This window comes from Cervus elaphus, chromosome 25 (genome assembly GCF_910594005.1).
Source record: "Cervus elaphus chromosome 25, mCerEla1.1, whole genome shotgun sequence".
Taxonomy (NCBI): domain Eukaryota; kingdom Metazoa; phylum Chordata; class Mammalia; order Artiodactyla; family Cervidae; genus Cervus; species Cervus elaphus.
Genome location: NC_057839.1, coordinates 35,014,102 through 35,026,856, shown reverse-complemented (window position 1 = coordinate 35,026,856; position 12,755 = coordinate 35,014,102). Strand labels below are relative to the sequence as shown.

At 38.3% G+C, this 12,755-nt stretch overlaps 1 protein-coding gene across 1 annotated transcript in view; it reads right to left on the bottom strand.

The window, feature by feature from the left end:
• The window catches only part of OXCT1 (3-oxoacid CoA-transferase 1), a 159,373-nt gene that overhangs the window by 61,485 nt on the left and 85,133 nt on the right, over window positions 1-12,755 (bottom strand). The window contains exons 11-13 of the mRNA XM_043887930.1: window positions 12,246-12,294; window positions 5,989-6,061; window positions 5,302-5,377 (exon numbers count right to left, since the gene is read on the bottom strand). Of these exons, the coding sequence (XP_043743865.1) occupies window positions 5,302-5,377; window positions 5,989-6,061; window positions 12,246-12,294 (198 nt within the window). The remainder of the gene's footprint in view (window positions 1-5,301; window positions 5,378-5,988; window positions 6,062-12,245; window positions 12,295-12,755) is intronic.

Sequence of the window (12,755 nt, the reverse complement as noted above, 5' to 3'; positions counted from 1 at the left end):
AATGTGTACTACTGCAATGGAGCTTTAAAATATATAAAGTAAAAAGTGATATAACTGAAAGGAGAAACACACAAATGTACAATTATAACTCCAGATTTCAATGCTCTTCTCTCAGTAACTGATAGAAAGGCACAGTAGACATGAACCACACCATCTCCCTACTTTACCTAACTGACAGTTATAGGACACTCTAGCCAATAAGAGCAGAATACACATTCTTTTCAAGAATGGAAACAGATGGAACAAGCACAAAGATAGATTATAATCTATGCTGCAAATACACCTCAAACTTAAAAGGATAGAACCCATGTAAAGTATGTACTCTGACTTCACAAGAATTAAACTAGAAATTAGCACAAAGTTTTGTGGAAAATCACCAAATATATTGAAATTAAATGACATACTTTTAAATAACCAATAGGTCATGGGAAAAAAATCACAAGGGAGATTAAAAAGATCCTGAAGAGAATAATAATAAAACAAAATAGACAAAAATTTGTGGGATGTTACTGATACAGTGCTTAGAGAGAAATTTAGAGCATGGCCCTTAATACACATCTAATAAATATTTGTTGAATGAATGAGCTAACTTAATCCCCAAAGCAAGCACATGAGTTAAATGTTATCATTTTACAAATGAATATATCAAGGTTCACCTAATTTGTTATACCACCAATAAATGACAGAACCAGAACTTAAGCAAGGCTTCCCTGGTGGCTCGGATGGTAAAGAATCTGCCTGCAATAAGGGAGATCTAGGTTCACTCCCTGGGTCAGAAAGAACCCCTGGAGAAGGGAATGGCAACCCACTTCAGTACTCTTGCTTAGACAATTCCATAGACAGAGGAGCCTGGAGGGCTGCAGCCTCTGCGTGCATCATAAGTCACTTCAGTCGTGTCCGACTCCTTTTGACCCTATGGACTGTAACCTGCCAGGCTCTTCTGTCCATGGAATTCTCTAGGCAAATATTGGAGTGAGTTTCCATGCCTTCCTCCAGGGCATCTTCCCGACCCAGGGATCAAACCTGCATCTCATGCCTTCTGCACTGGCAGGAGAGTTCTTTGCCACTAGTGCCAGCTGGGAAGCCCAGCCTACAGTCCACGGGGTCGCAAAGAATTGGACACGACTGAGCAACTGAGCGATTAACACGTTCACTTCAGTACTTAAGAACAGGCATATCTAACCCCGAAGTTCTCTACAGTCTCTGTTACAATACACTGATGGGGCAAAAGCACTGCTGAGTAACTGTGAAGCACACGTATCTCCCACCTGCCCTTTTCCCTTGCCCATGGCTTGCAGCTGCCTGAGCACTGGGACAAGTTGACCAGACACCAGGATCTTATAACAACCATCTAGATCTGTATGTCTGTATCTATCCATACAGTAATCTTTAGATTTCTGTATCTGTACCTACAGTTTAATATATGGGCTACACTTCATGCATCTAAACCACGAGACTAAATGTTGAACACAACCCCTTCCCCTCAGCTGTAGTAGGAAAACTAGAGAATTAGCTTATTGAAAACAGGCGTCATATCTAGGAGACCAAGTCAATGTTATGCACTCATACATACAGCATACATGAATATGACGTCGATTTGTGCTTAATCTTCTAAAATGCACAAAGAAATGAAAAGTATGAGGGAAAAACAAACACCTAACCATCCTATTTGTGTTTTTCCCAAGAATCCCTCATTTCTGTTCTCCCCGTGTAGAAGGAGCAGGCCCTTGGCTGTTATATTCAGCTCAGATACAGCAATTTGTCCAGAGGGCAGCTATTGCAGGCTTTTAATAACCAGCTCCCATAGTAGGTCATACACATCTACTTCCCCTCACAAGTTTATCATCTATGGCAACTGTTTCCCAGAAATAAGCATTAGAAAAGCCAGAGCAGCTCTTGATGGAGAGTCAATGGACTGCACATCTTCTCATATTTCTGCAGCTTGCCAGGGGTTACCATCATCAGAGAACTAGAAAGAGCCAACCACTGTTCTGTCACATTTTCTCTCTTTGTATGCTCAGGGCAGAATTTTCAAAAATCTGTGAAAACAGGACCCATGCTGCATACTAAGAAGCTATTAGAGGATAAGACAAATAGCATCCACACCATTTGCTTGCCTTAAAAGCTTAAAGTTTATTATAATCTGACATTGTAATGATTGATGGAGATGCTACGATGCAGAGAAACTCAAGACTTTACAACCATTGAAAGATTATTAAACTCAGTAAAAAGATAAAAGTAAATGAAAAATGATATAATAAAGCTGAACCCTTCAGCGCCTTGACTGCCAGGTCGTGCAATAAAAATATATCTAAATTTTATAAATCAACATAAATCTTTAGGGCAAACAGAAATAGATAGCTCACTGAAACTAAGTAAGGAGGACATAACCAATAAAAACAAGAAATGTGTCCTCGGATCTGGTACTTGAATATGAATTTGGATACACAGGTTTTACAGTTATTGTAAAATACAGTCTTGCTTACGCCAGTGTTTTTTGAGGCAAATATTCCCTCTCAATGTTAAGCAACAGTACATTGAAGAAGTTAAAAATAAAAGCCACTATTTAGGGAGTGCTTTGAGTTTTCCCTTTTCATTTTCTTTTCATTTAATCCTAACAAAAACATGTACTCCAGATTGTGAATTTTTAAGGGGTAGAGCTGAAATTCAAATCAGATCTCTCCCAAATTAAAGCTCATGGTCTTGACTCTTAAGCTATCTTGAATCCAAAGGAATCAAAATATATACCATGTGTCACATACAAAGAATCCCATAAGTGATTATCAGTTACTAAAAGAACAAAAGAGGGCTTCCCTGGTGGCTCACAGGTAAAGAATCTGCCTGCCAATGCAGGAGACAGGGATTCAATCCCTGATCTGGCAAGACCTCACCAGCTGTGGATCAACTGAGCCCATGTACCACAACTAGTGGGCAAGCGCTCTAGAGCCTGAAAGCTGCAGCTACTGAAGCCTGCATGCCTAGAGACCGTTCTCTCCAACAAGAAAAGTCACCGCGATGAAAAACCCATCCACTGCAACTAGAGAGTAGCGCTCAACACAGCTACAGAAAAGCCTGCACAGCAATCAAGACCCAGCACAGCCATAAATAAAATTCTAAAAGAACAAAAGAAATGCTCATTCAGAAAAGACACTATTAACCTCCATGACCAAAAGAGTGGAACCAGACACAAGAACACTTTTTAAGCTTAATTTTTCTCCACGCCCCTTCAGAACTCCAGAGTTCTTTATTGCTGCTCCACTAGATCCAGTCCTTTGCAAACTCATGAGCTCCAAACTGTATTAGGAAAATTACAAAGTAATAAACACTGATGTTTTTCATCATTCACAGGAATCTTCATAGGATATGTAAAACCATGATACATGTTGGAAAATCTTTCCTACAAATGACAACTACATAAGGCATACTCTCACCATGACAGCTTCCAGCCTCACTGTGTGCTAAATCATAATAAAAACAAACTGTATAGTAGCTTGTTAAAGATGCCCGAGTTCCCTGAAAGCAAAAATGTGTCGGACATGTTTCTGTGATTTTAAAACTCACTAACAGTCAGAGAAATAGACTCTACTTTGAACTCTCTTGCTTCTGCTCATAATAATCAATCCTCTTCCGCCCTCTGCCAGGCATCTCCAACTTCTCCTTCTTAACTTATCAAATAATAACAACCCATTTATCTAGCATATACTGTGTCAAGCTCTATGATATGTATTATAACCTTAGAGTCAGAGCTGAAACTCAGGGCTTGCTATTTTATGCTCCTTCTACTACCCTCTATTAGCCTTTTTCTAAAATTTGAAAAGAGAAATACACTCTTTCTACACAAATAAACATTCCTATAAAGTATCAATCTGACTTACTGTATAATGCTCAGGAGACCCCCTGATTTCTTTGAAGCCGCCAAAAGTTGCCAGCTCTTATAACTATGGCTAATTTAGAATAACAATATAATCCATAATTTGCTAAGGGTTCTTACTATTAATGGGTCAATGATATTTTCCCTTTACATTTTAAATATGATTGATGGTCATTCTTTAATACACTCAAACTTGGTTTTCAAATGTGGTTACATATCATCACCATACAGGACTGCTTTTAAAATGACCAGTTCCCAGGTTATATCCCAGATTAAACTGGAAACTAATGATGGCCCAGAGGCATCATCATTTTAAAAATTCCCAGGTGCTTCCAATATGCAACCAAGTTTGAGAGCCAGAACTGTAATAATAACTGAAATTTTAAAATAATGTTTCAAGAGATCATAGTTCAAAAAAGCTAAACTAATACAATCTCTACCATTGTTATCAACTACATTAATTCACCCTCCTCAAAAAATGAGCAGGAAAAACTAAGAAATTTAAAAAATCAAAAAACCTTTCATTATAGAACACCAACCTCAGTTAAAATATTTTTTAGCTCAAGCTTCAGAGAAACATACAGAAATCTTTAAAGCTACACATTAAAAGAGTAACCTGAAAAAAATGAGCTCATAATCATGAACACTCATTGTTTGCCCACACATATAAAGAACCACACTCTGGAATGTAAAGAACTACACTCATAAATCAACTGATTATAGTCTTTTTTCCAAAGTGGTTCAGGATGGGGAGCACATGTAAATTCATGGCTGATTCATGTCAATGTATGACAAAAACCACTACAATATTGTAAAATAATTAGCCTCCAACTAATAAAAATAAATGAAAAAAAAAGAGGTTTCTTCCTTGATTTAGATCGTTAGTAAATGAAAAATGTTTGCATTTCACAGACATGTTTAAATATCACAGGTTTTGTATTCGGTAAAAGAAGACAATGTGATTGATTACTCATGGGGTCACATGACTAATCAAGAGAGCATTTTAACCACTGTGAATAAGAAAATAATACAAGTAACATAAAATTAATGAACATATTACTCTTTCTAGTTATAAAGCTTAGTTATAATAAATATTTGTATTTCTTACTTTTATCAGAGTATAATTAACCCATATTTTTTACCTTCTGAGGAAGTTCTCTGTTTTTCTAGGGAAAATAATGCTTTGACTCTGATCTTATCTATTTTTAGTTCCAATTACATAGTAAACTGGCAAAGCTAAATATTTTTCAGGAGAATTAGAAATTTGATTTTTATTAAAATTTGAAATAAGAAATACATATTACAATATTTATTTTTGTAACAATTATATTTGCACTCATAGCAATCTGACAAGATTTCTCTTAATATTAATACTTCAAAAACAATTATTCTAACCCAGGCATAATTCAGAAGAAAACATGCCTACTTACAGGTATCATCCAGTTAGCCAGGTCACCGTATTTGGAAACCTGCATGGCTCCTAGCATTGTTAGATTGACATGTCCCCTGAGAAAGACAAAGAAGAAATATAAAGCAAACTTCCATGTTTTATGTCCCTTTTGCTTGAAATTGCCAGCAATTAAATAATCCTACTCCCCCTGCCCCCAAATATATTTGCTCTCCTCCACCCAACACTTGATTTCCAAATAGAATGACTTCAAGCTGATATAGAAAAATAACTATTAAGAGTTCTTGTAAAAAATTATAGCCTATATTGTCTCCAAAAACAAATTAAAAACAGGTGTATACAGTGAGTTTGTTTCCATTGGTGAGGGAGAATGTGGCTCGATTTGAAGGAAACACTAGCTAGAAAATGAAAACACAAGTTTGTAGAAAATGTTAGGATCCTCAGAAAGAGCCTCAAAAATGTTTACTTCAGTTTAGTTGGCACACAGACATATATTCCACTTTGAAGGTTCTTTTAATAATTGTGGGCTGCATGTTCCAATTGCCAACATTCAATGTGAATAATTTCACATCTTGGTGCAGCCAAGCAAGTCCATGATCATTTTCCGGCTGGGAGAGGTGGTTATGTTTCGGAGTCTTGCTAACAGACTCAGGGATGACTCAGCTCATTCCACACCGTGGGAAACATGAGGGGCTCCGTTATTACATACCCTCTAATCATCGCAAATGATTCATCGCTGGAGAAATAAGAGGCTCCTGGAAGAACAGTAACTGTTTCCTTGCCTACACACACACACACACACACACACACACACACACACACAAAGAGAGGGAAAACAAAAGAAAGAAAATGCTATTAGATTTCTAAGAGTGGAAACCATGGTGGAGACAGAGGTCTACACCTTCTCTATTTCATACAGAACTAAGTGTCCCTTAACCAAAACGCAGCAACAACCGGGGTATGGGGGGACACAATGGGGACTCTCAACCTACGAAGATAAGTGTTTTGTCACTAACATTGTTCAGATTTGCCCTTGCGTGGGGATAGTGAAAAGCAGACCAACTTTTCATTTTATTATTGTTTTGAAATTCTCTACAGACAATGCACTTCTCTATTGCCTATTATTACATAACCATCTCTGTCTCCCATCAGACCCAGTCCCTTCACAAGCCTCTATTAAACTCTAATAGGAGTAAAGAAGAAAGGGGCTCCCGGGATGCACCTGTCAGAACCCAATGCTACTTGTAAGTCACTGGACCGAAACATTGTAGAATAAACATGAAGAAATACAGCTTGAAGGGAATGACACAGGAGATGCTTCTCAAATATTTCTTAAAAATCAACGAATAATCTAGAAAGAAGGTTCCACCTAATTCCTTAACGTCACTGGGCCTGAATCTCTTCTTTCAACCTCTCTCTCTCTCTCTGCTTAATCTTTTTGCCCTTGCTTTGGTAAATTTCTATTAATAACCAGAAAAGGTTCTCTTAGAAGGACCTCTCCCAACACTTACATCCCATAATAAAAACTCAGAACTAGAAAAGCTCTTCAAGGTCATCCAATCCCTACACAAGCGATAATATAACCTAACTCAAACCTGAGCTGCTTAGTTCTTGTGACCTGTCTATTCAGAAGTTTGAGTTACCCAGGAGATGCTTCTGGTCTCAACAGAAAAGTGTTCACATGCCACTCTGCCAAAGGTTAAGGCAACTGTCTGAGGACACTGCATGCCACCGCCCCAGTGTAATAGGGCAGACAAGAAGAAGGGGAAGAAAAGTGATTCCAAGACTGGAAGAGAGCAAAGCTCTTGGACATAACAGGACCAGAGTAATCTGACCGTGCTCAGATTTGCAACAGCTGTCCCCTCAACTTCTCAAGTCATGTCCAAGAGCTAACTTCACCAATATCACCCTCCACCTGAGCTCACATATAAAGCATGACTATCTATATCATGATGAATTATTTATTGACCCCCAGAAGTTTGATTCTAAACAAAGGAAACATTTTCACCTCTTTTAAAGGACCATAAAGCTGAAAAGCTTTGGAAAATACTGTCTGGTGTGATTAATAAGGGCTGGCTTGTAAACAGCACATAAGATTTGAAGGATTAAATGAAATCATGCATGTAAAGCCCTTATTCTAGGACCTGGCACAGAGAAGGCACTCTGTGAACATTAATTTTTAATATTATTTTCACTGTTATTCCTCACTCCAAACCTACTTGTGAAAAAGACAATGCCATCAACCCTCTAGGGATAAATGCTACAGGGGCAAGCAATTAGCTTTTATGATACGGTTATATACCAGCATGTGAACTCCAGGTTTCAGGACAAGCAGAATACAACTAAGCCTTATACAACTAACACCACTTTCACATCCAGAAAATACAGTTCCTCTCCACTCCTGTGAGATGGAGAGGCAAAGAAGATCTTGTAGGCTGAAAAAGCAAAACAAACAAACAAACAAAAGTCTCAATTCTTTGTTCTCTATGTGATAAATCAAAATGACTTCCAAAGGGCTATCTCTACTGGCTGGCAGTATATAGAAGGCATTATTTACCACTTACTGTAAAGGAAACTCTGAGATCAATGCACACAGAGCTTCCGATCTCCCCATGTGATTTATCAAGGATAGTATTTTTTAAAGAGCCCAGAAAATAATTCTTATGAAAGTTATTGTCAGGCCCCCTGTAATATATTCTGGTATCTTATAAACATATTCTTTGAAGAAAAAGCTAATTTTCATCATTTTTAACATCCCAAAATCTAAATAAAAATAGGATATCCTAAAGTTGATATTAATGCTTTCAAAATACAGTGTCCTTATTTGGTTAAATAATTATAATCAATAATACAATCAATATCTTAAAGAAAAAAGGCTTTCGTATTTGGCTTTTCCTAATTATTTGTCTCTTTCAACTTTCCCCTGTATATGTCTACATCCTCTCATGATATTCAGGCAACAGAATTAACCAATTTCATGGTTATTGAGTCATTTGGCTCATGACATAACATGTCATTTACTCAATAACAAGTAAATGTTTACTCTGTGCCTTAAAACAAAATGCAGATGCCCTAGACAAATGGTTCTCAAACACTCATCAGAATCACATGGTGGGCTTATAAAATTGAGCACAACTCCCAGAGTTTGAGAACTTTCATCTCTAAGAAGTCCCCAGTGATGGGGATGCCAATGCTGTAGCTCTGAAAACCACACTTTGAGAATCGCTGCCCTATGCAAGGGCTTCCCAGGTGGTTAAAGAATCTGCTTGCAATGCAGGAGATACAGGTTCAATCCCTGGATAGGGAAGATCCCCTGGAGGAGGACACAGAAACCCACTTCAGTATGCTTGCCTGGAGAATCCCACGGACAGAGGAGCCTTGAGGGCTACAGTCTATAGTGTAGACTATAGACTATAGTGTAGACTATAGTGTCCGACAAAGAGTCGGACATGACTGTAGCAACCAAGCAAGCGTGCACGCCCTAAACAAAAGGAACACAATACCCAGCAAGGGAGATGAATATACACAAATAATAACAAGGCAAAATGTGGTATGCTTATGAGATGCTAAATGTGTTGTGGGTTCGAAGGAGAAGCACTTCTGAGCCACAAGAGGATTTGGAGAGGACAAATGAACTAGGACTTGAAGGCTAGGCATTACTGATAAAGAGATGGGGATGAAAAAGGAAGGGATAGAACAAAACAAAAAAGGAAGGGCACTGAAAGAGCTAAGTCATGGAGGAAGGAAACAGAACAGATCGAGCAGTTCAGTATGGGTGGACTCAGCTATAGCAAAAGATAAATCTGGAAAGGTCAATCACAATCATTAGGGAGATCCTGAATGCAGTACTATTTGTACTTTAGACTGCAGGCCTGTAATTCTTCAGATGTGACACACAGACCTCTAGAGCAGATACTACTGATGTTGGGGGCTGGAAACTGCTCTGATTATTACAGGATAGTTAACAGCATCCCTGGCCTCTGCATACTAAAATGCCAGTAACACTGGCACTCCAAACATTATCAAATGTCCCCAGAAAGGTGTAATCACCCCTCTTTCCCATTGAAAGCCACTGCTCTTGAGGCACATGGCAGGAAACAAGGATATTCAAAAGCCATGAGATTAACACGGTTCTTTCTAAGTCGTTGTTGTTTAGTTGCTAAGTCTTTGTAAGTAGTTTTTTCATCAAAAGGTAGGGAAGCCTGGCATGCTGCAGTCCCTGGGTTCGCACAGTCAGACACAACTTAGTGACTGAACAATGAACAAGAAGAAGTTATTAAAAACATTTTGATATTAAAATAAGAAAAATATTAAGAAATAAGAAAGAATGCAAAATGCACATTAATATGTAAGCTAACATGAGATTTATTAGAAATTTCACAATTGCACTAGGATATTGCAAATCTTCCTGAGGCCTCAGAAATGTTCTAAATGCTGCCTTCTGCACGTTTGTAAATTCTCAAGTTATCAGTGGATGTAGCTCAATGTGCAGAGAAAAAGGCCTGGGGCCAAGAGCAGAAGACTACATGAGAATCTGTCCCTAGCAACCTGATCTTGAGCACATCACTTCACTTATCTGGGCTTCAGTTTCCCAACGTGTATAAAAAGTTTTCACTTGAGGCTCAAATGATATATTGATCATATATGTGAAAAAATATGCTGTAAACTATGTGGTTCTATACAAGTGGTCATTCATTGTTACATAACCATATAAAATTATTTAGAAAAAAGTATTCTTAGAAATAGTTCTAATTATTATTTTAATACACTTTTTATGCCCAGAAACATAACTTTCTTTGTTCTAATGGAGTTCTATGAAAATCCTTTCAAATAAACACAAACAATGGGCTAATCTTCCAGGTTATGTCCAAACTTGGGGAGTGGAGGAAATCATCAATTTATATTCTGGGTTCTGGAGTTCAAAGTATTTCCCCTCTAACTTAGCTCCAAAGGCAAAAGCACCATAAATCCCAAAAAGGACTTTGATGAAAGAGATAGAATACTATTAAACTGATTTGCAGCCTGGCTTCCCAAAAGCAATGAATTCTGGTTTTACAAAGTACTTTAAGATTATATACGGTATTTCAGAAGTTGAAATCTAAAACTGGTGGCTTCATTAGGATTGAGCTACTTTTAAGCTCAATGGAATCAGAAATGTCTACTCTCCAATGATGTCATTGAAAAGATTAACTACTTTCCAAAGAAAGTGGGTTTTATGAGCTCAAGCCTGAAATTTGGAAAATGGAGTTATTCATTTTGCAAATAACTCACTAACATCATAAATTAATTAAACCAAGCAGCAAATATTTTCACAGATCAATGAGTTATTGCTAAGGGGTACAGTACAATTAAATCACAGCCTTGGTTAAATGTCATTGCTTTATCACACTGCGCCTTTCAGAGTTAAGTCGTGTTAACTAATTCAACTATTCAACCAGAAGCTGTTTTACTTCCAAAAATCCTAAGTATTAAACATTAATTCTACTTGGCAGCTGGCCTTTATATTCAGTTCCTGTTGCTTCTCTTCAGAAATTTACACATACTATTTTTGAACACAAAGTAAGAATTATACTTTTGTGGGGATAGAGTGAATAGGAGTAAAAGAAGGATAAAGAAAATCATGCTGGAATATAAAAATTAGCTTCTTATGGGAAGCTCCATTCTAAGGAAAATCTTTATCTCCAACACGGTGGCAGTATTGCCTCAAGTATGGGCAGTGATGGAGGTCAAAAGGTCTGACCTGTTTTTCCTCCTCCTCCAAGCTGCTGCAATGTGTGACTCTCTGTCCCACTCAAATAAAAGGCTAATAATAAAAGGCAAAGCATATAAATACCAGAACATAGGAGAAGACAGGCTAGAGTTCCCAAATCAAAGAAACTCTATTTATCACCTATATCACTAGATTGCAATGAGTAGCAGAGTACATCCTTAAGTACCCTTGAAGTTTTGAAGGATGCTCTATTAACCAGCATTCTTGCCTGGGAACTCCCACGGACAGAGGAGCCTGGCCGGCTACAGTCACAAAAGAGTTGGACACAACTTAGCAACTAATCAACAAACAACTCCTAACTCTGATGTCAATTAGAGCAGCAATCCCCAGTCTTTTGAGCACTAGAGACTAGTTTCGTGGAAGACGATTTTTCCATGGACCAGAGGGTAGAGGGAAGATTTCAGGATTATTCAAGCATATTACATATATTGTGCATTTTGTTTCTATTATTATTACATCAGTTCCACCTCAGATCATCAGGTATTGGATCCTAGTGGTCAGGGACCCCTGGATTAGAGGACAGAACGTATCACCCATGACAAAAACCCCAGAGCCCCAGGTCTTGGTTTTGGCTGCTACCATGGATCCACTTCCCACCTTCTCATCATGAGAAGACAGATATAGTTCGGCCTGGGGTCAGCCAAGCGGAGGCACAAGCAGGAGACAGAGCAAGGAGCAGGGTGAGAAAGGGAGTCTTTCTGCAAGATGGTTGTGTTCCCCCACAAAGACCCTGGTTCCAGTCTGGTGACCCTCTCCCACAGCTGCCCCTTAAGGCCCAAGGGTGATAAAAACTCCCTGTGGTACTTCCACATTCTTTCTGGCTTGCCTTAACCCTGTTGACACCCTGTAAACTACCCTTTCCTTTAATTCTCCTCGTTACCCCACCTGAGAGCATTCTCTGTGCACAGTCAGGATGGCGCCTGATTGGCCCACCAAAGCTCCTGCCATTTCATGTAGCCCCTCCTGCAGTTTCTCCTATATCTTACTCTGCCCTACATAGGGGAGACCTCTGATGGGCAAGCAGACCAAGATGGCAGTGGGAAGGCTTCTTTCGCCTCCTCCATGTAAAGCACAGTGCATATTCTCCAGGAAACATCAAAGAATCAAGCCCAACTCCTTACTCGAATACCATTTGGCAGAGAACGAGACTAACAGCAAAGGAAAATGCTGGAAGCCCATGTAATGAGTTATTTTACCTGCATTGATTAGATCTGCATCAACTTCATTTTTTAATGGGTATGGACCCTGTCAAATAAAGCACACATCCAGTTAGGAAAAGAAGTTTCTCACTGAATCACACACTAAAACTTTAATGCAAACAACTTCGTTTAAAACCTCAGGAAATGATTATGGAAAAGACTTGAGGTGAACGTTTTCAAAGTAATCCGGATGTTTTCATGGCTCTGTTTCTCACATTGATTAGTCTTTTCTATGCTAATAAGTGTGATCCGGTAAGTGAAAAATAGTTTCTTCAAACTACCAAGTCTGAAAGAAATGTTAAGCTATTGGAAATACAGGTCAATAAAAAAGTAATTATTTAGTATCTACTATGCAGTCTATGCTATAGTGTATCAATGAATACAAACTAAATGGCTACTTTATTGGGCTAGAAGGATCTGAAGAAGCAAGTCTCATCTTTTTGATGCCCTTACTTTCCCTTTGACTGGTAATCCTGTTTTTATTTTTTATGTATTTTTATAAACCAT